General features: G+C 43.7%; 1 protein-coding gene across 1 annotated transcript in view; it reads right to left on the bottom strand.

Annotated features, from left to right (window-relative positions):
• The window catches only part of LOC307228611 (CUB and sushi domain-containing protein 1-like), a gene marked incomplete at its 3' end in the record, with an annotated part of 336,038 nt that overhangs the window by 59,664 nt on the left and 248,869 nt on the right, over nt 1–27,505 (bottom strand). The window contains exons 31-38 of the mRNA XM_079998326.1: nt 25,360–25,554; nt 15,273–15,389; nt 14,971–15,084; nt 11,793–11,888; nt 11,438–11,641; nt 10,527–10,651; nt 10,222–10,318; nt 8,595–8,699 (exon numbers count right to left, since the gene is read on the bottom strand). Coding sequence (XP_079854452.1) covers nt 8,595–8,699; nt 10,222–10,318; nt 10,527–10,651; nt 11,438–11,641; nt 11,793–11,888; nt 14,971–15,084; nt 15,273–15,389; nt 25,360–25,554 — 1,053 coding nt within the window. The remainder of the gene's footprint in view (nt 1–8,594; nt 8,700–10,221; nt 10,319–10,526; nt 10,652–11,437; nt 11,642–11,792; nt 11,889–14,970; nt 15,085–15,272; nt 15,390–25,359; nt 25,555–27,505) is intronic.

Raw genomic sequence — 27,505 nt, 5'->3', positions numbered from 1 at the left:
CAGGCTGTCATTACAACTGATCAATGAAACTATTCCATTTGGCTGCCCATCTCAATGCTCCACCCGTCTCTCTCTCTCTCTCTCTTTCTCTCCATCTTGAATGGACGAGCGTCCTTGGAGCAGCAATGCTTATACAAACATCACGGCTTGCCACGTCCACTCTGACACCAGAAAACAGGAGGTTGTGTGACTGCTTTACACTGATCCAGACGCATTAACTCCCATTTCAGTACTGACAGACCACTGACTATATATATAAAAAAGGGGAGAAAGAAACAACAACAACAACAACAACAACAAACACAAGAAAAAAACAAGTGTTTGGCTCTGCTCTCTCATGCTGAGTCAGCTCCGAATGCTGTGTAATCACAAAGTGAAGAATACAATTTTTGTTCAATATACCCCTTTCTTCCTTTGTTTTGTTTGTCCCTTTTTTGGATAACTGTCAAAATTGTCCAACGCTGGTAAAAGGGTGGGTGGCAAAACGGTGGGTGGCAAGAAAACATCTGCATTGATCACAATCAGATCAGGTTTCATTTTGCCCAGAATATTTTCATGTGCAAGGAGGAGACACTGACAAGTAAAAGTTAAAAAAAAAAAGAAAAAGTAACCATCCAAAAAAAGGTCAAAACTAAAAAGAAAGTACAGACTATAGAGACTCTGCTCTGTGCATATAGAGAAAAAGATAAGATACGTTCAAGTAAAATTCTTGACAGGGGCTGAGTGGCAGTATGGGTTGCTGCTATTTACTGTATGTAACCTTTAGTTATGGTGGCTTACAATTCCATTGATAGTTGTATGGAGACATGATTGTGGAATATTACGATTTTACAAACTGATCTAAATATGCACTTAATAAGCTCCAAATCTAAATATGTATAGTATACACTTATACGACACATTGAGAGTCGAGCAAAGGACTTATGGCAAAAAAAAAACAACAGACTTGTGGCATCGCAAACCTCCCATTATTTGTGTATTGGATGTAAAGTTCAGTCGCAACGCACTCACTGGGATTAGCCGTGACAGGGTCCAAACCCGCTGCACGACACAACGTTCAGCCAAAATCGACTTCATATCGTGTCTCAACAACCAATTACCAGCGAGGAGAAGGGTGAACGGACCCTTAATCTGCAGGTTAATGACCCGGCGACCTGAGTGCGTCTAGTAAAAAAAGAAACACCAGGAAGTAAAATGCAAGACATACTGTACTTTGTAACGAGACAAATTGCAGCTGCACTTTGCCTTCTGGGAGAGTTGTAGCACACCGGCATTAAGCGTGTATTTATTGCCAGGCACCCAAATGAGAACATTCCCAGGATTTCTTCTTTAACGACGACGGGTAGACTCTCAAAAACATAGAATGCAAAGTCATAGAAGCCTGAACACACCTACTCTTAAGCGCACCCAAACACACACACGCACACACGCACACCCGCACACGCACACGCACAGGCACACGCACACGCACACACACACACACACACACACACACACACACACACACACACACACACACACACACACACAGACAAACACACAGGGACAAGTTCAATGATCCAGAAATGATTCCAAGCCAAATTAGGTACAACGGACTGAAAAGCACAACTGTGTTCTGACAGGTGCGTGTGTGTGTGAGAAAGTTAGTGTGTGTGTGTAAAAATGCGTGCATGCATGTACGTACTGTTAGCCATTAGTCTGGCTATGTATGTGTAGTGGCTTGCCTATTTGCCTTTCTGTCTGACCTGCCTGCGTGTGTGTGTGTGTGTGTGTGTGTGTGTGTGTGTGTGTGTGTGTGTGTGTGTGTGTGTGTGTGTGTGCTTGCGTGGGCGTGTGTGTGTGTGTGTGTGTTTGTGTGTAGGTGTGTGTTCAGGTACGTGTCTTTTTCTGGGGGCCATACCAGTCCAGGTCACTGACTCTCGTTATTTGATGTCGGCTTCAACGGAGGGTGTGCTCATGCATGTGCCCGTGTACGTTCTCCGCAAAAGGCAGAATCTGGAGAAAGATCCAGTTCTTTTGAAATGTCTTTCGATGTTCTAATTTTATTACGATGAGATCATGACATTTCATGATTGATTTCAGCATTATTTTCTAATAATGAAAGAGATTCTACTTTTCGGGTCTTTTTTGGGGGGGGGGTTTATGTACTTAATGGTCTGTCTGTCAGTCTGATTATGTCTGACTGATTTCTTTGCTGATTTTTTCAATGTATGTTTCCAAAAAAATTGTTATGACATTGTGCCAAATACTCTATGTGAAAATAATATTTGAGCATTTGAAGTTGTAGTTGATATAATCATTCAGTGTTTTTGTCATCAAGAATGTCCAGCGGGGTTTAAAGCTGGTCACCGCTGGCTACTGTGATGGTGGAGCAGTCGTGGTCTGTCCTTCGCAGCTGAGCAGACGGGCTCTGCTTTGCTCTCCGCTCTTCTCTCTGCTTTGCTTCTAATGCGACGCCTTATTCTAGAACTGTTTATAGATGATTGCAACCAGCGCTAGCTACGGTGTGGTGTGTGGCCCACATTCGGGCTCCCCTGTCTTCAGACTCTTCGAGATGCGCGTTCTGCCCTCGACCGTGACAGCAGACTGCTGTACTCGAGGCCGCGATCATCGCTTTGGAAATATGGGGAGAACTTGACGAGGCACTGGCGACGTCTCCTATCGGTGAGCTGACAAAACCTGGCACGGCTAGACAGGCTCAACATGAATCAACCCTCACCCTAACTGTCTATGAATGACATCATAACCTTTTCAAAGTATGGTGAGGTAAACAAGTAGAGAATAGGGTACCAACTGCCGGATCAAGTTGGGAGCAAAGCCCAAGGACAAAAGCAAAGGCGTAGTCCAGCGTGGAACACCACCGAAACAGGTTCAAACCCGAACAAACTCAGCGTCGGGGACTGGAAACAGAGCAGCGTCGGCAAGATCCGTAAGAGGGAACGAGGGTGGATGATGGTCGATCCAGATGGGGGAAAACTCAGAGAGACCCCGTCCGGTGACAGCAGCTAACAGTACAGCGGTACAGCTGACAATCCGAAAGGAGCAGGCGAAGGGGTGAGTCCAGGACACTGGTGTAAGATACGAGACAATCAGACACCACCAAGAGTGAACAGGACCGGTATATACAGACAGGCCTCGACAGACATGCTGTCACAAGCCGACTGGAAGGGGCAGAACTCTGGGGAACACCGAATCAGAAATGGTCGGAGAAATAAACAGGATAAGTGACAGAATAAGACATGGCGACCGACGTTGTGACACAGACTCCTGGGGCCGAACACACGGCTTTTCGAAAACCCCCATTTAAGAAAAAGCAGAGTTTTATTGGTAACTTTAGTTTGCGCCCGGGGCCCAAGAACCTTTTCAGCCCCGATGGCCCCCGTCCAAACGGAACGGGTATGGAACAGCTCGTGGGGAATTTCGACTATTCCCTTCATCACCCATCTTGCCCCCCTGACCCTAATACACCACAGTCTGCTCTGTTACAGTGTCAGCAGCTCAAGGCCACCCGATCTAACCCGTCTCCCGTCTATCCACAACGAAGAGACCAGGAACGCTCTCGGAGCCAGGATATCCCGCGTGCCGCGCCTTTGGGTAACGATTATCAGCCCCATTCTCTCCAGTCCCCCAGCTCATCCCACTCCCTTTTTTGTTTTGTTGCCTTTCCCCTCAACTTTCTCCCACTGGCGCTCATCTGGAGTTACCTGGTGGCCTTTGTCCAAACAGATCAGGGTTCCACTCTTTCCCACGCCGCCGACATTGGTTTTGCCAGTGCATGGAGCCTTCCCATGCAAACCCGATTTTATGCTTTGAACGGAAACTTGGATGAAAAAAGCAAGCGTGTGCTCCAAATGATGACTCCTAAATCAATCAGTGAGGTGGTGTGGAATAGCCGCCATCCACTCAGATCAGTTCAACCGTATAAATACTGACCTGGGAGAGCTTTCTTCTTTTGAAGAAGCTTTCCTTTTTTAAAATGAATTTTCGTTTATTTGTATTATTTATTTTCTTACACTTCTTATTTTCTTAATTGCCATAATCTGACTATTTTATGTAAAGCACTTATGTAAAGAACTAAGTGCTCTATGAGCTATGAATCAAGTTTGATTTGATTTGATTTGAGTCCATCGACCACTGAGGCAACCATCACATTTCCTCCCAGAATTCTATTAATTGGCATCGCTTATCATCACCAGATATGATAGAATAATATTGAATGGTGATTTAAATATCCACATAAATACCAGTGCTGATCCTAAGACCATGAACTTCATCCATCTACTGGACGGTTTGGAACTACCGCGACACATCAACATGGTAACACAGTTGACCTGGGTCTGATCAGAGGGTTAAACATGGACAATTTTACAGCGTCTTATGTCAGTGTTTCCTGACCACCATTGTATCTTCTTTGATGCTCATTCTGATTGTAACCAGGAACATAAAAACAACCGTCGCTCAAAAACAGCTCTTAGATGCAACAGCAGAACTGAAGTTCTCAGAGCTGGAAGGGAAACAGGACTCTTGTCAACTAAATCGCTCAGTGCATCAAATGGTTGATGCTTTCAATAACAATTTCCATTAATACACTGAACAAAGTGGCCCCACTCAAAGTCGAAAAGAGGTTAAGTGGTAAATCATCACCATAAATAAATGGCTCTGTCCAGAAGCTGAAGAGATAATGTAGAGCAGCTGGTAAGAAATGGAGAAAATCTGGAATTGAGGTCCATCGCCGCATCAGCAATCCTTATTTGTATTTACTGTAACAATTGCTGTACGTGCTGCAAGAAAAGACCATTTTTTTAAAGATCATTGCAGATAGTGGGAGTAACCCTAGAATACGGTTTTCCACCGTTGACTTATTGCTTAATCCTGACCCTGCACCTGATATTTTAAGCCAAGCATCTGTCACAAAATGTGAGGATTTTGCTCCCTTCTTTCGAAAGGATTACAACTATCCGGGCGAGTATTGCTCGCTGGAAACTTCAAAAGTCCACCCTATAAAAGGTAAGCATCCATGAGGACCTTTAGTACTATTTATGTTGCAGAGCTCTCTGGGATCGCAATAGAGAGTAAATCTTCCACCTGCTCTCTTGATCCTGTCCTGTCTACTTTTTTTTTTTCAATAGTGTCTCAAGCTATTCATAACTTGAGACTGGGGTTGTTCCTGATGCTTTTACTGCTCTCGTAAAACCACTGTTGAAGAAACCACACTTGGAATGTGAGGTCCTAGGTAAATACATACATATCAAGATCAATACATACCAAACCTTACCTGTTTTAAGTAAGGTACTCGTGAAAGCGGTCTCTAATCAAGTTTACAACTTTTAAATTAAAACAAAATTTTGGAGAGTCACGTTTCAGAGCCAATCGCAGCAGTAACTTCTGGTGTTGCACAAGGGAGCTGCCTTGGGCCCTTACCTATCTGACTTTATACAATTCCATTCTGTGATATCATCAGAGAACATCATGTCAATTTCCATAGCTATTGCGATGATACACAGCTGTATATTTTTGCGGAGCCAAATCTTGGTGATGCCAAAAGTGCTCTCACTACTACTTAACATGTCTTAAAAATAAAACAAGGTTAATACAGCAAACCTATTGGTCGGCCCCAAAGCCAAAAAGGGAGGAACTCTCTGCAAGACATTGACAAGCTGAATCTCTGGGTCAAATAAGAAGTCTGGGTGTTGTTCTAGATTCTGATTTAAGTTTTAACTCTTTTCCCACCACATGTCATGTAATGAAAAGGACCAGAACAGCATTCTTTCATCTCAGAAACGTTGCCAAAGGACGACCCGTCCCAGCCCAGAAAGACGCTGAACAGCAAACTCATGCGTTCATTACGAGGCGATTAGACTACTATAATGCCTTTTTCCGCTGGCCTGCCTAAAAAGCCCATTGAGAGACTTCAACTTATTCAGAATTCGACAGTGAGACTGAACAGAAATGAAAAAGTGATCGCACATCACTCCAATTTAAGCCACGTTGCATTTGCTTCCAGTTTAATTTAGAATTTAATTGAAAGTCATCTTACTTGTATACAAAGCTCTATATGGCTGCGGCCTGACCGGCCTACATTACAGAATCACTGGTGTTCTAAGTTCCATCTAGAGCTCTCAGGTCTTCCACTGCTTGCTTGTTAGAAGTACAACACCCCACCCAGAAGAAGATTGGAGATGCAGCCTTTTTTTAAAATATGCTCCCAAATTATGGAACAAACAACCAAAGAGTATTAGGGAGGCCGACGCTGTCGGATAAAAGGTCAACCTTTTATTAGTTTTGTTCATTATTTTAGGATCTTTGAAATATCTTAAAATTAAATGTAATGCAACACCATGCAATTGCGCTTGTATGACTCTACTTTGCTTTTATATTATATACTCATGGAAGTTTGGAGATTCCATTCCAACCGGAGAATTGAATGAGTGTCTTTAACGGTTAATTGTCAATCTCATGACTATACATTTCACCGCAATCTGTAATAAGAAAACCCAGGGTGACATGACTGGTATACAATTGAAGGTAATAATCCATCGCTGTATTCAACAAGATTCTTGTTGTCATGACAGTAAAACCAAATTTGATCCACATCAGACCGTACCTGTAGGAGTGGTGGTGTGCGAGTGCGTGTGTGTGTGTGTGTGTCTGTGTGTGTGTGTGAGTGTGTGTGTGTGTGTGTGTGAGCGTGTGTGTGTGTGTGTGTTAGCGTGGGTATGTGTGTGTGTGTGTGTGTGTGTGTGTGTGTGTGTGTGTGTGTGTGTGAGCGTGTGTGTGTGTGTGTGTTAGCGTGGGTATGTGTGTGTGTGTGTGTGTGTGTGTGTGTGTGTGCGTGTGTGTGTGTGTGTATCATCTTACCAGCTTGATGTCGGCGGGGCTTTTCGTTTGATATTTTATTTCTTTTGCCCTTTTTGTAAATAAACACCTTCTGTTCGCATGGAACCCGGTGTCAGATGTGCTGTTGTGTCCCTCCTTATTTTGGGGCTTTGGAGCCAGTCGTAAAAAACACAAACTGTAGGAGTCGACAACGGTCAAAAACATATTCCCTGTTTGTGTCCTCGCACATGGAGTTCGCTTGCAGCTCCAGCGCAACGGGTCTGAATCGTGTCCGTTTTATTTTAGTCCCAAAAGTTTAAAATGTTGAAATCTCTCTGAGGGACATGCAGTGTTTAGACCATTTGAATGGAAACTTGTTGTCGGGAACTTCCACAGGGAGTGATTTCCTTCCACAGAGACACCGTGAGGCAGGACTCTGTGGACTACAGGTAGTAGACGCAGACAGCTACATTATCATTTTTAGGATGAAGTCACAACGCCCAACAAGTGTTGTAACTAATCTTAGTAGTCATGCTGACGTAATGATCAGCGACAGCACCAACGGATGCTACGTTCCGCGGGAAGTCCAAAATTTGGTGTTGGTGTTGATACTAAGTGATGGTGTCTTTTATAGGAACTCAGAAAACTGTAATGCGTATCAAACACGACAAACCTGGACCCCCTGGATTGCTGCCTGCAGCTATTTTTATTAATATTATTAATGAAGGACAAACAAGGCAGAACCCTCCGTCAGCGGAGAAGCAGCGAGGGAGGCGGCCGGAGAGATGGAGTGAAGGGAGGTGCCAGACATTTTATGGAGCGGTGCACATTGTGTTTTCTGGCTTTTTTTGGACTCGGAAGTGTGAGCTTTTGGGAGGTGAAAGACTGGTAACGTGAGCAGAATCCCACGGAGGAGCGTCCCGGAGGAGCATCGTTCTCTGGGGAGAAGAGCCTCCATCTTTTGCACCTCCCCTTCTCTCCCGCGGATCATCAGGTAGAGGGGAAGGAAACTCAAAGTCGAGAATTGGCAATTACACGGGTGCGAGTTGTGTCGGAGGTAATCTCGCTGTCAAATCCAACAAATGTTCCCCACCTCCCCGCTCCCCCTTTCCCAAATTCTCCCATAATTGGTTTGTAGAGCCAAAGGACTGTCATTTTCTCCATCACAATTTCGGGGAGGCCATCAAAAAACATAGAGGACCAACATCCTGCGGGCGACGCCTTTGATTTGTGATCGACATGTTCCTCTATTTGTGAACACTTTAGAGGAAGTCCGTCTATCATCCGTGTTGTACTGAATGAAGCACGTTGCGAGCTGAAACCTCATGGATGACTTGTGACTATTTTGGTTTTGTTCGTGCTCCAAAAACCTGAAGTGAATCGCTTTGTGAGCTATTCATCCCACATTATTTTTCCAATTTGCCTTGGCTTTTGCCGTATGTTTACTGGTGTTCATGTGGGATTTGGAGCGAATTTCCCTCCTAATGTATGCGCTTCCTCCTCACTTGATCAGCACAAGCAAAGCAGGAAAAAATAAAAAAAATTAACAGCAATTTAAACCGCTTGCAATGCTGTTTTCTCTTTTGGCTTTTTTGTTTTTTTTGCAAAAGAGATCCTGGATCTCATCGAGACTACTAAATACAAGAAAATACGATATCAACTAAAATAAAAATCGTAAAGTTTGACTTCTAACCTCAAACATTTTTTTTGCTCGCACCATAAACGTTTTCGTTTGTTACTTGAGAGATTCTATTTGGATTTGAGAACGTTGGACTTACTCTTGTACTCCAGGTGGAAGCCGGCCGCCACCACGCTGATGTCGCTCTGGAAGTGCAGAAGCAGCTGATTGGACGTGGAGTTGAGGAGGGACGGGGCCGTTGTTCCTATGGTAACACACACACCAATATTAGAGATCACAGGGTTTTTTTTGGGGGGGGGTTTTTTCCCGGGTTGTGAACCATTTCGAACCACATGGTTCTGACTGCTTCTCGGGGGGAAGAAAAGACTCTCCTGTCCTAGAAAGCAACAGACCGTGAGAAGCGTCTCCCGTCCACAAATATTCGGACGTTTAAACAACTGATTGGCAGGCCGTTACTTAAAAGCTGCATTACTGTAAATGAAATGGAAGCATTGTTCAATATGACACCCTGTCGAAGGTCCGTCAGTTAATACGCCCTTTTTGCTCGTGCCGGTGTTTCCTTCTCTTTTTCACCGCGTCCTCATTTTGCGATCAATGCCATCGACGCATCGGAATCTTTTAAATGGATCCAGTATTGAATAGAACGTAACGTGAGTATGGAAGAGACTCAACCCAGCCGCCAGGCAACCGCGACCACATGACAGAGGAAAAATTTGGTTGAGGATTAAAGAAAAAATGGACGGAGTTTTCCTTTGATTTAAGTTTCCTCCAGGTGAACCGGGCGCAGGGTCCACCGTTTGGCATCCCCAGGTGAGCAGAGTGAAGCGACCTTGTGGCTTTCCTCGCTATCGGACCGCACCTGACCTCCCCTTGCTCCAGTGAAGCAGCTCGGTGACCGAAACATTGATCGTACCGGGCACCTCCCTAGTGTGTCTACTTAGGAAGGATAATAGTTTTGGGGCAGTCCTTTTTACCGTGTGTGTGTGTGTGTGTGTGTGTGTGTGTGTGTGTGTGTGTGTGTGTGCGAGGAGGTGTGTGTAACATGTACTGTGTGACAGGTGTGTGAAGGGTATGTGCCCGGGGCGGGTCACAGGGAAACGTCCTCTGGGACTGACTGAAAGGTTAAACCATCCTTCATTCCTGCGAGTCTTTCTCTCTCTCTCTCTCTCTCTCTCTCTCTCTTTCTCTCTCTCTCTTTTCTTAACATTCTTCCCTTCCCGACCCAGTACGCTCTCTCCCTCTCTCTATTATTTTCTTCCTTTCTAGCTCTCTTCTTCCTGTCAATGGCAATGAAAAATAGGAAATAGTTCCTCCTTTCACTTAAATCCATATAAATCTTTTTTTTGACACTTTTCGGTCATATCTTATTAATATTATGTCTTTGCTACATATGTTGTGTGTATGTGTGTGTGCGTGTGTGTGTGTGTGTGTGTGTGTGTGTGTGTGTGTGCGTGAGTATCTATGCTTTAAAAGCTGTCACATCTCATCCATCATGGCAGTGTAATTTCTTTGTGTGTGGGTGTGTATATATAGTTTAAGAACTGTCATATCTCATCCATCATAAATCTCCAGTGAGTGCATGTGTATGTTTTGTAAGTCTGTGTGTGTGTGTGTGTGTGTGTGTGTGTGTGTGTGTGTGTGTGTGTGTGTGTGTGTGTGAGAGTGTGTGTGTGTGTGTGTGTGTGTGTGTGTGTGTTTGTGTGTGCGTGTTTCTACAGTATGTTGGTGTTACCCTGTGTGATGTCTGTTTCTGTATTGAGCCATACCAGAAAATGATCCTAATTTTGGAGCTGTCATGTCTCCTCCGTCGTAGATCTCCAGGGAGTCCCAATTGTGTTCCGTGGCGAACGTCATCACCTGGATCTAAAAAAAAAGTAAAAGTAAAATGTTAATTAGGACTCTCTATACAATATTAGAGAGTTTTAAGTATGTAAATATGCACTAAAATAACCCCCATTGAATGTGTGTGTGTGTGTGTGTGTGTGTGTGTGTGTGTGTGTGTGTGTGTGTGTGTGTGTGTGTGTGTGTGTGTGTGTGTGTGTGTGTGTGTGTGTGTGTGTGTCTACCGTACCTGTATCCCCGCCCCCTCGCTGACGTGTATCCTCCACAGACAGTTGAGGCTGTTGGGGTAGGGTTCAGGGAATCCCGGAGACAGGATGGTGCCCCGCCTCTCAGTCAGGTTACCACTGCAGGGAACTTGCCAGAAAACACGAAACATTCAGAGAATTTTATACGGATGGTCATTTACTCCGTCATGTATCAGGCAATATTATTGGTATTTAAAATTGTTTGCATCTCTTGATGTGAATGATACTACTACTACTACTACTTCTACTACTATTTCTACTACTATTCCTACAACTACTACTATTTCCACTATTATTCCTACAATTTCTGCTAATGCTTATACTACTACTAGTAGTAGTAGTAGTAATAATAATAATAATAATAATAATAATAATAATAATAATAATCATATTAAACTGGGCTGGTCACCCACACAGACAGCAGAATACATAACAAAAATAAATGAATACTCAAAGTAATATTTAATAAGAAAATAAGATAACATAAGATAACTATTAATCGTGAGGGGGTTCCAAAAGTAAAACAAAATTTAATAATTTAACAATAAAAAACAACAAAAAGGCAAAACAAGACAAAGGTAACCTAATAATTGTAATAATACTAATGAATACAAATAATAGTAATCATATTTTAGTAATATAAATATATGATGAAATAAATGTTTGGAGGATTTAAAGGAAGTTACTGATTGTGTTCAGTGTTGCTCGACAAAGTACAACACAGAAAACAAAAAATCTTCAAAACCTCAGTGGGGTGATGTAATACCTCAATGTTAAATTAACGATGTGGTAGAAGAAACAGATGCCGAAAGTGCGCACACTTCTTTGGAAATTAATTACAGATGAATTCATATAAAACAGCTCAGGCTCTGTGGTGGTGGACCGCAGGCCTCACCTATACAGGCAGGTGTGGAGGCGTTCCACTGGGCCAGGGCCCCCGGCACGGCCCGGCACTGGATGGCACTGGAGCCCTTCAGCAGGTAGCCAGGACTGCACTCGAACCGGACCACCGAGCCGGCAGAGAACTCCGATCCGACCCGCCGGCCGTAGCGAGGCTCCGGGACTGAGCTGCACTGGCTGTCACTGGTCCGAGGCACAGCTATAATAATGATAATATTAATATTAATAATAATAATAATAATAATAATAATAATAATAATAATAATAATAATAATCTGGGGTAGATAGTAAGGCTCTATATCAGGTCCTGCTTTTACTTTTGCTCTTGCTACTCCAACTAAGAGCGTTACCTTGGTAGACAAAGTGAAAGCCTCGAGCTGATTGGCCACTCCTGGCATTAAACCGCAGCATGATCTGATTCGAAGTTGCCAAAGGCAACGTCTCACCTAGGAATACACACATACGTCAGCACACGCCCGCCGCACACACACATACATGTACGAGGCTACAACATAAAATCAATGCATGAATAATGAATTCAAAATATCTGGAGGCCAGTGACAAAATGGCTTGTCATCCATCATGTGAGAATGCAAGCCAACCCTTTTTTCCTGCACAATTACAAACAAACAAAAAAAAAACCTGACAATACAATCATCATTTAAGCTAAATCATTAGGTCCATAATGCGGTCAATATTTGGAACGCTAAACCCCCACAAAATTGAAAACATTAATAAAATAAGAGCTAAATATGCATATTAGATGCTTATCTTGTACAAAAAATGTGCGCCTTTTCTCAACGTGTGTGTGTGTGCATGCACACACACAGACACACACACACACACACGCACATACACAGACACACACACACACACACACACACACACACACACACACACACACACACACACACACACACACACACACACACACACACACACACACACCACAAAATGATCGAGCAGTGATGAATGGGCTGAACATGGTGCAGTGTGACCGACATTTAGAACAATGGTTTCAGTATCGGGTGAGTGTGTGTTTCTGGCTGGTTTGTGTGTTTATACATGTGGGTGTGTGTCAGGGCAATCAGTCACTTAGTTGGAGCAATGTGGCATTAATGTCTTGTGTGGATTTGTGTGTGTATTGGTGTGTATGTGTTTTGTTTGAGAGGGGAGGTAGAGAAAAAGTCCTGTCTGTGAATTTATTCCTGTATAAGAATATTATTTTACAAAACGCGCCTAAATAAGAAGATTTGGAAACAAAAGCAAGGGTTCTTTGCACCTGCCTTTGTTTGTTTGTAGGCAGAGCATTGTCTGCTGAATGGCTTCTTTAATGCAAGCCTGGAGGTCTAAAAGCAAATGTGAGCTTAAAGGGATAAGCCATCCATTCAGTATAATTTAAAACGCCTATCCTTCTTTAGAAACGCCTAATTGGAGTCACTGAGCTATTTTCATTTACATCTGCGGTTATTTTTCAGGCAAGGCCTTATTAAATTGTCGATTCCCTTAATTTATAACTGCTCTGAGCAGAACCTCACCGCACGCTTTGCTATTGACAATCTTCTCACTGTGTTTCAACACGGTACAATGGCTTTATAGTCATGCATTTATTGGTGTATTTAATTCACATGTTCTAAATGGCAGAAATATCAAATTTTATTCAAAACTGCTTTTTGCAATTGCTGTAACGTTGGCTGTAGGAAACAGTGTAACTTCCTGTTTCTAGTCACTTACGTTAGCACCGAACAGCTGATTTGTGGAGAGAGGTGCAAAAGAGTCAGTAAAACCCTGAAAAACCTGATAATATTGCAGGTTTAGTTTAGATAAGTTCGCGACAGTTTTTTTCAGTATAATATATAGAGAATGTCTGACTATAATGTGTGTCTCCCATTTTCAAAATGGAGATTTCATGCCTTTTTTTTTTTTTTTAATGCTTAAAGGTTTGAGCCGTTGGATTGCATTTACACACAAGAAGTAGTTGTACACTTGAGAAGTTTTCACAGAGTGGAAAGTTCTCAAGATTAAAGAGGTTGTGCAGTGAACTGTTATAAATGAAGGGAACCAACATTTTAAGACCCGAGTTGAAAAATAGCAAAGCTATCCTATAACAAACGGTGGTTTTCCCCGCCAGCAGTCTGTTTATATTTCAGTGAAAATATTGTAACTAAGTAATAAAAAGGTTTTCTTTTACCAGAAGCCCAGATTTATTTAACGGTTGCCGCTCTGCGAAATAAGGCCTTGTCTTTAAATTTCCCAAGACATTTTCCTCTAATATTAATTTTAATTTAGAGCCATGATGGAAATAGTTTTTGGCACCGCACATGTTTATTTCCCAAGATGTACAAAAGAAAATATTATTCCCAGTTTTTTTGGCACATTTCTTCATTTTTTCCATATACAGTGGTACTTTGACTTACGAGTTTAATTTGTTCCGTGACAGAGCTCGTAATTCAATCTGCTCGTATAGCAAATCAATTTTCCCCATTGAAATTCATTGAAATGCCATTAATCCGTTCCAGCCCCCAAAAAACACCACGATTTTTTTCTGTTACGTGTTTTTAAATAAGAAAAATGTATTTATAAATAACAAATATTGTATAAAAACATAATAAAACACAATAAAAGACAATGTGTAGATCATTTTTGCCTTCTCGCAGATGATACCCTCCGTCACGCTACCTCCTGCGAGCTGCTTCTCCGTCAACCACACCAACAGCAGATTCTCCATCTTTTCATGGACAGCCCGCAGCGTAGACATAATTTTAACGCCCTGGGCTGGCGTAGTACCCTTTATCGTCTCCTTCTGCTTCAGTACGGTACATATTGTAGAAGTACTACACTTGTACTGCCTCGCCGATTCCATCACACGCACACCTCGCTCATGTTTTTCTATTATTTTGCACTTTAAGTCAATGGACGTCATCCGTTTTTCTTTTTCTCAGCACTAACTTTTTTCTGCTTCCACGCTCAGGTCACCACGTGGAGTGAAGGAGTGAGACGCGGGATGCTGGCCGCATTCGCTTGCCACGCCAACCAGCGGCGGCACCTGATGCTCGCTCCTCGGAACTCCCATTTTGCTCGCAAATCAAAACAAAAAAATCGACGGAACAACGGCTCGTAACTCGGAAAACTCGTATGTCAGTGCGCTCGTAACTCAAGGTACCACTGTACATGTATACGTGCACAGAACTAAAAAGAGAAAATAAAAAGTCCCCTTCAGCAACCCTCCCGGACATGCTACGCACAACTATGAAGTGTGTGTATTTTTGTGAAGTTTACCAATAGTGTTACAACTTACAATGTCACTCCTGTACACTAATTAGGATCATTTAGATTTTTATCAAAATATTCAAATAGCCTAAAGGGTCCAATAGTGAAAAAGCAAAATTCCCATTTCCCAATAATACGTTTTAAAATCGAATTACTGGGGTCCCACAACTGGAACATCCTGAAAAAAACATTGAAACACCCTGAAGAAAAAAAAACCCCATAATGCATTAGAACAGCCTAAACCAGGAGGAAACTTACCCGAGTGAGACCCAGCGAGCGAACTAAGCAACCGTGCGTTTTCATTGGCTCCGTCAAACAGTTCAACCGAGTCGTTCATTGCTGTCTGGAAGACGGCAAACTGTCCAAAGACCACTGCAAAACAAGAAAAATAACACGTGATGCAATCAAGCAAGTCCTTTTTTACACACACAGCCGCCTTTATGAAGGCACCTACACTCCCCGACAAACATCGTCAAGGTATGGATGTTGTCGATATTATAGATATCGCCCCCGGCCCTGAAGAAAAATATGATTATCATCATTTCTCAAACTGTACTTACCAAACTGTGCGGACACAGAGATGTAGTAGGAGCACGTCTGTCCTGTTGTGTAGTTAAAAGGGAAGTTTGGTGATAAGACGACTCCTTCTGATCCTCCGTACTGCCCCCCGCACGGAGCTGCCGAGACACACACAAGATTAGATTTGTTTTTATGTATATTCTTGGAAAAAATAAATACTGTAGCTCTGCTATGTTTAATTGAGACTCACAAACATTTTTGGTGTGTTTATGCTGCAAAAGAGGCTGTATTTTCCAGTGGACTGCCATGTAAGTAGTACTGTATATACACATACAGTATATAGATCTATATATATGTATATATATATATATATATATATATATATATATATATATATATATACACACACACACACACACACACACACACACACACACACACACATATAAGTATATATATATTTGTATATACAGTATATGGCAAGGACGAGCTGTTTGAGTGTTTGTATGTAGGTGTCTATGCAATGCATATATCAAAAGCCTGGTGGTTTATGTGTACTTTTACACGGTTGTCAGTCGGGAAACGACCCTTTCTTCACCGGCTCCGTCTTCCGTGATCCGGCTGCTAAGAGCACCCCTGCCTCACCCACAGAGTAATGTCCGGCATCGTGAGAAGTGAGTAAATGCAAAAAACTGCAACAAATAGTACACCGCTGCCACCGCCCCAATAGACAAATAAATTCTGCATTCTTTCCGTTTCTCCAGCTCTCTCTCTCTTCTGCCTTGTTTCCAGAGCAACGTTGTGCTCTGTGATGGTTCTGCTTGGGAAACAATAATATGTCTGGAATGCAAAGTACAGCAAAAAACCTGTGATTATTTTGTTTTATTTACCTTGCTCAAAAGGTAATTACCAAACACCCCCCCCCTCCCTAATTCACTTCTCCTTTTATTTTCCCCTGCTCTTCTTAGGTATCCCTGTATGCCGTCCTCCTGATCCTGTGCTCTGATATCGATTGCTATTCCTTGGATTGAGTCTTGTTAAGCTGCTCCGCTTGCGCTCCCTGGCTGGGGGTCTTGTCTTGATCTACACATCGTTCCCCCCCATGGTAATATTCCAGGTTAGGTGTCAAGCCTTATCAAAACTCTTCACACGCAGGTGCTTTGATCACTCGCACACACACACACACACACACACACACACAAACACACACACACACAAACGCACACACACTGATGCAAAAAACACAAGCAAAAAGTCTCTCCCTCTCCCTCTCTCCCGCTTTGATCTTACAAACCCATAATAACACTTTGCATCATGTCTCGGCTGCTTTTTTCTGTCCAACTTTGCCTCCGAAAAACACACACCCACATAAAGAGACACACTCACATACATATAAAGCGTAACACACAGAGAGACAGCAACATGCAGCCACACACACACACACACACACACACACACACACACACACACACACACACACACACACACACACACACACACACACACACACACACACACACGCGGATGAACACACAACATGAAGACCGACACTTACACCCAGTGACGGATAGGCCATCTGGTGGCAATTGGGCAAAGGCCAGAAGGGATGCCCTATTATAGGCCACCGAATCCCCGCCCAGCAGGGCATACGAAAGGTGACGTACTGTAAGGAAGATTGTTTTCACCGGTGCACCGGTGTGGCCCTGGGGGCCTGAGTCCTTCTGATCGAGGCTCACCCCGCAGACGGTGTGAGGCCGGTAATGGCCAATGGTAATGGCAAGAGGCGATGGGGTGAGGATACCGTCGTTAGGGACCTCTGCCCGGGCCTCGGCGCATCGCCTCCACGGCCTTTCCAAGCCTCGGCGGCGAAGGTGGCCATACAACACTCCGGCGTTGCCGCTTCCAGGGCCGCGGACTTCATTATACGCTGCCCCCTCGCCCCCAGGCGACCCTCGACCGGGGCGGACTGTCCTCAGTGCGCCCCAACCGAGTCACATCGCTCCTGACGGGGACCGGTTCACTCGGCACGAAGGGTCAGTGGCGATGTCGGCCACGCCCCCGCCCCGTCTTGAAACACGGACCGAGGAGTCTAACGCGCCATGTGCGAGTAAAAGGGTCTCACGAAACCCCGCGGTACAGTGAGCGGGGCCCGTGCGCACCACCGACCCGCTACGGCCTGGTCCATCAGGGGGGCGGAGCTTGAGCAGCTGCGATAGTACCCGAAAGATGCTGAGCGGTGTCTGTGCAGGGCGAAGCCAGAGGAAACTTTGGTGGAGGTGCATAGCGGTCCTGACGACGTGCAAATTGCTCGTCCGGCCTGGACATTGGGGCGAAAGACTAATCTAAGTATCTGGTTGAGGCATCTAGTGGGGCGCTGTCGGCACCGTGCTCAATCTGGAGATAACCCATATCTCCCGATTAGGGGCCTTGCTGTGTGGAGTTTGCATGTTTTCCGCAAGCTCACATGGGTCTCCTCCACCATAAAAAATAACCCCAATTAAAAGCAAGCAAACACTTTTAAACCCTGTTAAAGCAAAAAAAAAAAAAAAAAAAGCAAATGATGTAAATATACCTTATAACCTCATGTGGTCATCTGGGTAAGTTAAAGTTACGTTCAACGACACTGACCACGACGATTAAACTCCAAGTCCTTTGGGACTGACACAAACTGACCGTAAGAAATAAAGTCAGTCCATTTCAAGTCGTCCAGTCGGGAGTCCCAAGTGGAAGGGGCAGCATACTCAAAGGGGTTTTTTTTACCCCCTTTTGGGCAGTTTTTTTTTAAATTATTATTCTCGTAGAGAGGGACAGGAAATGGGGGTTAGAGAGATGTAGAGACATGCAGCAAATGACCACAGGCTGGATTCCAACCCCGGTCACTGCAGGCGTTTTGCCTATGTGGTACACGGTCCTATCCGGTTGAGCCAGCATACTTAAAATCCTTGTCCCCCAATTCCGTCCGGACACGAGCAACAGACATCAGTAGGAAGTCCTACGATCTCAGGCTATAATGGCCTTGACTTAGAGAAAAATCAGTGCTCGGGTATGGAGGAGATCTGCAAATGAAGCACAACCAGTGTGTACACCTGGCATACACAGTACAGGGCATACAGGGTATGACGGTGTGTGTTCGATATTTACAGCCAGTGAGGAGACAAAAAGCACAGTGACAAACGGTATCCAGCCTCGCAATTCAGTAGAGGAGGTCTCCACAGTCCAGCACGGGCAAAGAAGTTGCCGACACACAACATTTCCTCGCTTGGAGGAGAAGCACGATTTATCTCTGTGGAAGAAAACCGAGTTGCACCTGAAGACTGGACACAAGTTTGTCGACGCGAGTTTTGAAAGACAATTGGTATTCAATAATTATACCCAAATATTAGTATCTGGAAACTCGCTCAATTTCATTCCCTTCAGAGGTCGCGGCACTTGGAAGGTTAGACTGCAATTGTCTTGTGTTTGTGAATAACAATAGCTTGGCTTTGCACAGCAATAAAAAAAAGACTGGAAAAAAAGTCTGTACAGCAGACGATGAAGAGCAGTAAAGAACAGTGTCATCAGCATAAAGATGGTGCATAGCATTAGATAGGATGTCACAAAGGTCATTTATATATATGGAGAATATGGTTATTCTTTTGCACCAGAACAGTTTTTTTTGTTTGCTACTAATTGCACAAATTTTTGACCCATCTTCAACAGATGGTGGCTGAATAAGAATCTTTGTTACCGTGCTTTCAAAACTGAAAAAAGTGCATTCGTGGTCAAAGTGCGAATATTTCAGCTCAGCGTTAGTGTTTGCATGTACGGTCCTCTGCATATACTGTATTCAAAGCCTGGTGGTTTATGTGTGCTTTTACACGGTTGTCAGGCGGGAAACTAGCCCTTTCTTCACCGGCTCCGTCTTCCGTGATCCGGCTGCTAAGAGAACTCCGGCTTCATCCAAAGAGTGAAGTCTGACATCCCTCAATGTGAGTCAATACAAAAGAAACTCTGCCACACCTTCACAATAGACAATGTAATTGTGCATTCTTTCCATTTCCCATTTCCATTCTCTACTAGTTACAATTTAAATTTAACTGTATGTGTGTGTGTGTGTGTGTGTGTGTGTGTGTGTGTGTGTGTGTGTGTGTGTGTGTGTGGGCGTGTGTGTGTATGTGTGCATGTGTGTGTGTGTGTGTGTGTAGCAGTGTGTGTGTGTGTGTGTGTGTGTGTGTGTGTCTGTGTGTGTGCGCGTATAAGCAGGTATCATGCAAGTGTGCTCATGTGCTTGTGTGTGTCTAAAGTGTGGGGAAAGAAAAATGCGACACACACACACACACAAACACACACACACCCACACACACACACACACACACACCCACACCCACACCGACACTCACACCCACACCCACACACACACACACACACACAAGGCCACATACTTTCCAGTTTGCTTTTCGCAGTATCTCCAATATCACACATGGAGACCGGGAAATCAATTCTGCATGTAATACACTTAAGATTGTCCGAATTCAGCTTCCAGTGTGTGTTCATGTGTAAGCTTGTGGGAATAAAAATTATATCTGTCCTTGTGTGTGTGTGTGTGTGTGTGTGTGTGTGTGTGTGTGTGTGTGTGTGTGTGTGTGTGTGTGTGTGTGTGGTGTGTGTTGTGAGTTGTGAGTTGCCTCTAGGCGGCACTCTGTCACAGCTGAGACTCTTTCCTTCTGTCTCACTATTACGCACAAACTCACGGATGCACACACACACACACACACACACACACACACACACACACACACACACACACACACACACACACACACACGGATAAATGTGCATGCATGCATGCGTGCACACACACACACACACACACACACACACACACACACACACACACACAGCCAGCCCTATCAGCAGTCACAGAGAATTCATCCTTTCTCGCACCAGCTCTTAGTTACCATGGAAACCAATAAAAGAGCAGTTTGAGATGGGAGGGGCAGGGGGCATGGAGGAGGAGGAAAGGGTTAAAAGAAAAGTAAAATGTGAAACCAGAAAAATCCAGGACGGGTGGAGAAAAGAGAGAGCGTCGAAAGAGGGAGATGGAAAAAGAGAGGGATCGTACAAAGGGGGGAAATGGAGAATTGGAGAGCGATGTGTGAAGTAGTTACAAAGAAATCAAAAAAAAAAGAAATTAGATGGAGGGAGGGACGAAGAGGCGGGACTGGAGGGATGGAAAGGAGAGACAGAAAGAATGTGAGGGGTGATGTATTATTTAAAGGGGTCTCACCCTTTCTAATGAGTTTGGTCCAAAAGCCCCTGGGGCTGCCCAAAGATAGAGAGAGAGAGAGAGAGAGAGAGAGAGAGAGAGAGAGAGAAACTTCCCCAAACTCTATGTCCTATATCAGCTGCAGAGTTGTTGGCAGCCATTTACTTGGGGATCGTAGAATTACTGAATTGAAGAAGGACGAAGACCGGACGACATTGGCAAGACCAAAGATCATACCATACATTTTGAGATAGATTATTTTATTGATATATCGCTCAGCCCTAAAGATGATCATCCGACCCACCTCCCTCCCTACTGGAACGGAAACCAGGAAGCTACGCCTTGATTTCCTCCTGCGACAATGTTTCATGAGCATTTCTGTTTATTTACCCAGCAAAGAAGGTTCATTAATTAACGACGACACGTCAAACTCTCCTGCGCGCGTCTCACCCCAGACGTCCCTCTGGTTCGTCTGCAGCGGCGAGGAAAAGCGGAGGGCTCTGCCACGGGGAAATGAGCGAGCGACTTGTTGGAAGCTGAACTTCGAGGCGGGCGCTTCGGTTCGGAGACATCCAGGACACCTCCCTTTTCCCCGCTCCCAGATAACGCTCACCCGCTCCCGGTCGCCCGCCTCCCCAACCGTCCGCCGGTGCGCGTCTGCTCCGCGGTAGCTATCGTGCGCAAGTGCGCGGTCGGACTTTGGACGCGCCCGAACTGTCACTTCTCGTTTTTTTATTTTTTTTATATGAACACACATCATGTGTTATTGCATGAAGAACAAATCACGAGACGAAACATGCTTTCTGGAAAGTACGTGGAAAGTAGAAGGAATCGACCCGCCTGCTCACTTGGGATGCACCCATGGTGATTTTCCGCGGCCGAGTCTGATCGTCGGATTGTTACAAGCAAGTGGGTCGATACCGATACAGATTGCAGAATTTTTTGGTGTTTTTTTTGGGGTTTTTTTTAAGCGAAGGATAATAAAGAGAGAAAGAAAGAATACATGAATAAGATGAAGATTTTCTCTTCAACGGGCCGAAACCTGCCTTCAACGCAAGAAATAGCTGTCGCCACGTGCGATTAGAGGCAGCAACTGCACATTCGGCACAACCGGCAAAAGGGAGACGCCGCGTTACTGTACATGTGGCATCAGCGGTTGTTTTTGTTCCAAATGATATTGTATAATTTCAGATTTAAAGCCGTCCTCTTAGCGCGCCGGTCAATGAGCTGTGTCCGTGCGGCGGCTCCGTGCGCGTCGCTCCCCTGGGCACCCCTCCCCGACCCCCCCCAGTGGACCCCTCTTGCGACTTGTGCTATTTGGTGAAGTTTTATCGCTTAAAACTACTTTGCATTCACGCACATTCTTTTTGCAAATCGTAGCTTACAAAAGCTTGTTTAATCTACGAGAGCTTTTCGATTCCACTTGAATCTACTTTTTCCAGTACTCGTTCGTGTTCGGGGCTCCGGAGCGTTGCGTTTGTGAAATGTGGGTTTGTGAAGCCCTTCGAGGCTGTTTTGTGATTAAGAGCGATACAAGTGAACTGGATGTGAATTGACTTGACGGATGGAGAAAACACGGACGAAATAAACGAGAGAAAAAAAAAAACACCGGCCGAAAAATAATCGAGAAAAATGTTGGACCTGCGCATCCATCAACTTATCTACCTACCTACCTTCCTATCTTCCTACCTACCTACCTACCTACCTACCTACCTATCTATCTACCTATCTTTGCCTACTAGTATGGCTCCATTGTAGACATTTAACTGCATATACAGTATGTATGACTGTATGTATATGTATGTGACAAATAATCTCACCCACCGACCCACCTGCCTACCTACCCACCCACCTACCTACTTACCCACACACCCACCCACCCACCCACCTATCTACCTACCTGCATACCTACCTACCTAACCACCCACCCGCTCACCTACCTCCCTACAGTACCTACCTACCCACCTACCTACAGTACCTACCTACCAACCTATCTATCTACTGATCTTTGCCTGCTAGTATGTCTCCCTTGTAGACATTTCACTGCATACGTGTATGACCGTATGTATATGTACGTGACAAATGATCTCTTGAACTTGAACTTGAAATTGTAAGGTTGGGTGGAATGGATCGCTAGAACAGCAGATATTTTCTATGCCACAGTGTCTGCCTATGAATTCATATCCCATTTAAAAGAATCCAACTGTAATTTGGATTTGCTGTTGGACTGCGTACTAAAAATAAACCACCCTCACATTCAAAGCTCATAAGCCTATAATGATAATCTCCTCATTATTTTTTATTTAGACTACAACAATTTGTACCACAATATGACAGAGGAAAATGGAATGGATTTGTGCTTCAAAGTGACATGGGGCACCACGCCGCACCACGACTGTATCACCACGGCGGGCGAGCGGTGGAGTAAAACCCTGCGTAGGAAAGGGACGAGCATTACCTTCTCAACATCAGCAGAAAAAATGATCCGCCGGCAAAGTGAGATCAATACACAACATTTTGCTTTAAACAAAGTAGACAGGGCTGAGTGTGACATACATTCACTTGATGGGCTTGGATGGTTCTGCTTGTTATTCATTGCTGTTCCTAAATAGCTACTTTGGGTGCAATTATCTCATCCCAACCTCCGTGCTCGTCTTCAGACTTTATTAAACAGAGTCTTCACAAGGGCCTTTGTGAGGTTGTTAGGGAACACATGTGTGCCAGTGTGTGTGTGTGTCTGTCTGTGTGTGTGTGTGTGTGTGTGTGTGTGTGTGTGTGTGTGTGTGTGTGTGTGTGTGTGTGTGTGTGTGTGTTCAAACGTTTAAAATTCCTTCCCCGTGCTGCAAAATTGGTCCGGCCCCGATTTGCATATTTTACCCATGACACCGAGGAGACCTAGACACTTTGACTGGCAGTTTGACAGGTGTCACTTCCTTAATTCTTTGAGCTGACCATCAAATAAAAAGTCCATTCCCTTATCTCTCTCTCTCTCTCTCTCTCTCTCTCAGCACCTCTCTCGCTCTCTGCACCCTCTCTTTCGGTCTCTCTCTCTCTCTGCACCCTCTCTTTCTGTCTCTCTCTCTCTCTCTCTCTCTCTCTCTCTCAGCACCTCTCTCGCTCTCTGCACCCTCTCTTTCTGTCTCTCTCTCTCTCTCTTTCTCTCTGCACCCTCTCTTTCTGTCTCTCTCTCTCTCTGCACCCTCTCTTTCTGTCTCTCTCTCTCTCTCTCTCTCTCTCTCAGCACCTCTCTCTCTGCCCCCACTCTCTCTCTCTCTCTCTCTCTCTCTCTCTCTCTCTCTCTCTCTCTCTCTCTCTCTGCACCCTCTCTTTCCGTCTCTCTCTCTCTCTCTCTCTCTCTCTCTCTGTCTCTCTGCACCTCTCTTTCTCTCTGTCCCCCACCTCTTTCTCTCCTTCTCCGCATCCTCTCTCTCTGTCTCTCTTCTCTCTCTCTCTCTCTCTCTCTCTCTCTCTACCTCTCTCTCTCTCTGCACCCTCTCTTTCTGTCTCTCTCTCTCGTGCTCTTTCTCTCTCTCTGCCCTCCCACCTCTCTCTCTCTCTCTCTCTCTCTTTCTATCCCACACACGCACGCACACACGCACGCACGCACGCACACACACACACACACACACACACACACACACACACACACACACACACAGAGACACCATTTTGGACAAGTGAGTCCGGCTAACCACTTCCTGGCATTATTTGCCAAAGTGTCGATATTGCTGTATGAACAGTATGTGTATAAATATTACACTCAATTTCAATTGTGGGTCCCCTTGAAGTATCACGATCATTCTGATCAGTGATTTTTAATCATTATTGCTCTTGAATTATCAAATCTCAATCTCAAGTCTCCAATTATTAGTCTTGAAGTCCTCCTAGAAATTCTCAAATAAATATTCTATTCAATTTATTCTGCCTTTATTCTGCCTTTTCCTACAGAATAAACAGAGTGAAGCTGCAGTTCATCAACATTAAAATGGATAAAACAGACTGGCAGAGGGAATATGAATTTGTGTTGGCCAACAATGTCACAGCAGCACCTGAATGCATGTTTTTTTTTATAAACAAGAGCAAACTGATGGGAGCACCGATTTGTCACCAAACCCATCATATCCATAACAAAGTCTAGAATAATGGCCAGGTCCTGGCTGACATGCTGAGTCAGAGGTGGTGTCACATCAGTTTTATTTTGCTCTGCCACTCCGTCTGCGAGGGACTTTGTTTTTTCTCTGCTTTTTATTTTTGAAAATATTATTGTGTATAGACTGGAAATCTTGTTTGTGTCATGTCAAACAACGATCCCCTATGTCATATTCACCTGGATATGCGCATACAGACAACATACAGCAAACATACATACTGTATATACTGCATACATATATATAGTGCACATACATATATAGACATATATATAATTATATATGTATATATGTATACATATTTCCGTGCACTAAGTTAAATTCTATTTTACTGTATTTATTTTTATATAGTACAGTAGTTTGTTTATATGTACATGTGTATACACATTCGATACTGTATATGTGTGTATCTGTATATATGTGTGTCTATGCGTATACATATGTATATATATGTGTGTATATGTATATATGTATGCATGTGTATGTATGTATATGTATACATGTGTATCTATATAGCAATAAAGTATTTCAATCTTATCTTATAAATATATACAAACACACACACACACACACACACACACACGCGTAAGCACGCACACACGCACACACACACACACACACACGCACACACACACACACACACACACACACACGCACACATACGCGCACACACATATATATACATACACAGTATATACACAGTATACATATACATAGGAGGCTTGTTGCTCGTACCTTTGCATGATGGGAGAACCTTGTCCCACACTGGCTTTCCGTCACGGCCCAGGACGCAGGTGATGGTTGGGGCGCCCACTATGGTGTAACCATGGTGACAGCTGTAGGTGACCTGAGAGCCCAGTTTGTAGTCGTAGCCCGTCCTACTGCCGTTCATGATGTTTCCAGGGTCGAAGCACGCTTCTCTGGGCTTTTCTGTTCACAGTGGAACACATTGGGTTACTACTGAGATTGTGCATGCAGGGTCTGAATCACTAATGATTATGGTGATGTTTATTGGTCTGCTTATTGGTGCTGTGGATTCCAAATATACATTTGGACTTTGGCATTCTTTCAAGGCTAGCTTTTCTATAAAACACTAAATGGAATACACCTGTTTGAATTCTACATTCGATGAGAATGCCGTTTCCGGATATAGTCATCAACCTACATGAAGGTTCAAATATCTCAGTGAAAAGCCAAAGTCTGGTTGGACCTGGCAGAGAATAGTCCAGTGGGTGCTCAAGGAAAACATTAAAATAATTGGTAATTTAGGGACATTTAAAAAATATAAGAAACAAAATGTGCTTATGTTTTATTCTTCACAAACTCTGCCTCTAATTACATTTTTTTTTCCCCCACTGAGAAAATGGTTTCTTTCCAGAGTCGTACAGAAATGGTTGTTTGAGAGATTAGTAACAAATGCCGAACAACAAAAGTTAATTAAGTATTAGATTATCATTCATAAGAAACTTTTGGCCTGTTGCAAAGTTGAATTTTTAAGCCGTCTTTCCACTTTGGTTGTATTCTGTGGCCTATAATTAAAAAAGAAAGAAATAAACAAAAAACAGTGACAATCAAAAAGCATTTCTTCATTAGAACTTGGCATTTCGCCACCTTCGCGCTTTCCATCGTTTGATCAAAACTTGTGTGACTGAAGGAAAAAATGAGACACGGAGAAAGATGGAGGGCAAGAGCAAGGTGAGCAAAAAGGGAGACAATAAAGCATTAAAAAAAAAAAAAAAAAAAAATCATTTTAGTTTCAAATTAATCAGATTGAAAAGGAGCGATAGAGCCGGCGAGGTGCAAGCACGTGTAGTTTGAGAGACAGATTGCAGTGTGGGAGATAATCATTTTTTAATTAAAACAAGACGGGGTGAGAGAAGGCGAAAAGGGGAAAGTTTATAAGACTTGACGGTGCAGATCTGGGCTTTTGGGAGCCTCACAGTCCTCCCAAAAACTTGGACTCGTCACATAAATCCCCTTCAATATTCCCTCGTTGGTTGCCAGGTAGGAAGACAGTATTGCTTATACAGTATATTACAGTTCATTATTACGTGGCTCTGGAATATTGTCAGTTATATCTAAATAATAACCACTGATCGGTTAATAATGACTGTTGCCATGGGCAACCACTTTTTGGTCGGGTTTCACATCCCATGTATCACTATTTGACATCAGCAGTACATACGTTTATCTTGTAGGTTCAATATTTATGTTGTTTTTTTTAGTTTTTTTTTAGTGAATAGTTTTCTACGGTGTTGCAGTGTTAATTACGTTGTTGTGGACTCTTTTTCGTACCGAGAGATAACACTTTGTTTTGCAGGCGTAGTTGGCATGCTAGTTTTAAATTCATTTTAAATCAATGTTGTGTCTCAATGAAATAATTTATTGAGTAATTAGCCGTTTAATAAGTGGGATAATTCACAGCCAGCCGGTCATTACCGAAAAATAACCCCAGACAGAGTGATCAGGAATGCACATTAACCCGTTATTATTGCCATGTTTGACATCCACATTGTTACTTGGTTTCTAGCCAGACAGTGCAACACACCACGTCAGGGCTGCAACCCTAAAATTCTGTATCAAATAAGGCCTTGATAAAAGCAAAAAAGTGAAAATGAATTCAAAAGCAAAGCGATGTCAGTTTGCCGAAATTGAACACCGTCACCTGGATGTGGGATCATTAGCTTTGACTAATACGTTTCCCAGACGTCCGTCGCGTGTTTACCGGATTTCAAACGAGGACTTGGAGTTAGATATGTAGATTAAATTGCGCTCGCTTTGCCGGGATTTCCATAAAATTTAGATTTTGCTTTAATTGATACTGATGAAAAATGTTTTTGGGTGGATTCCCATTACAGGTGTCCGGCCAGGAGGAACATGG

This window comes from Zeus faber, assembly GCF_960531495.2.
Source record: "Zeus faber genome assembly, chromosome: 3".
Taxonomy (NCBI): domain Eukaryota; kingdom Metazoa; phylum Chordata; class Actinopteri; order Zeiformes; family Zeidae; genus Zeus; species Zeus faber.
The sequence above is the reverse complement of the archived record's forward strand: the minus strand, read 5'-3'. Positions and strand labels throughout refer to the sequence as shown.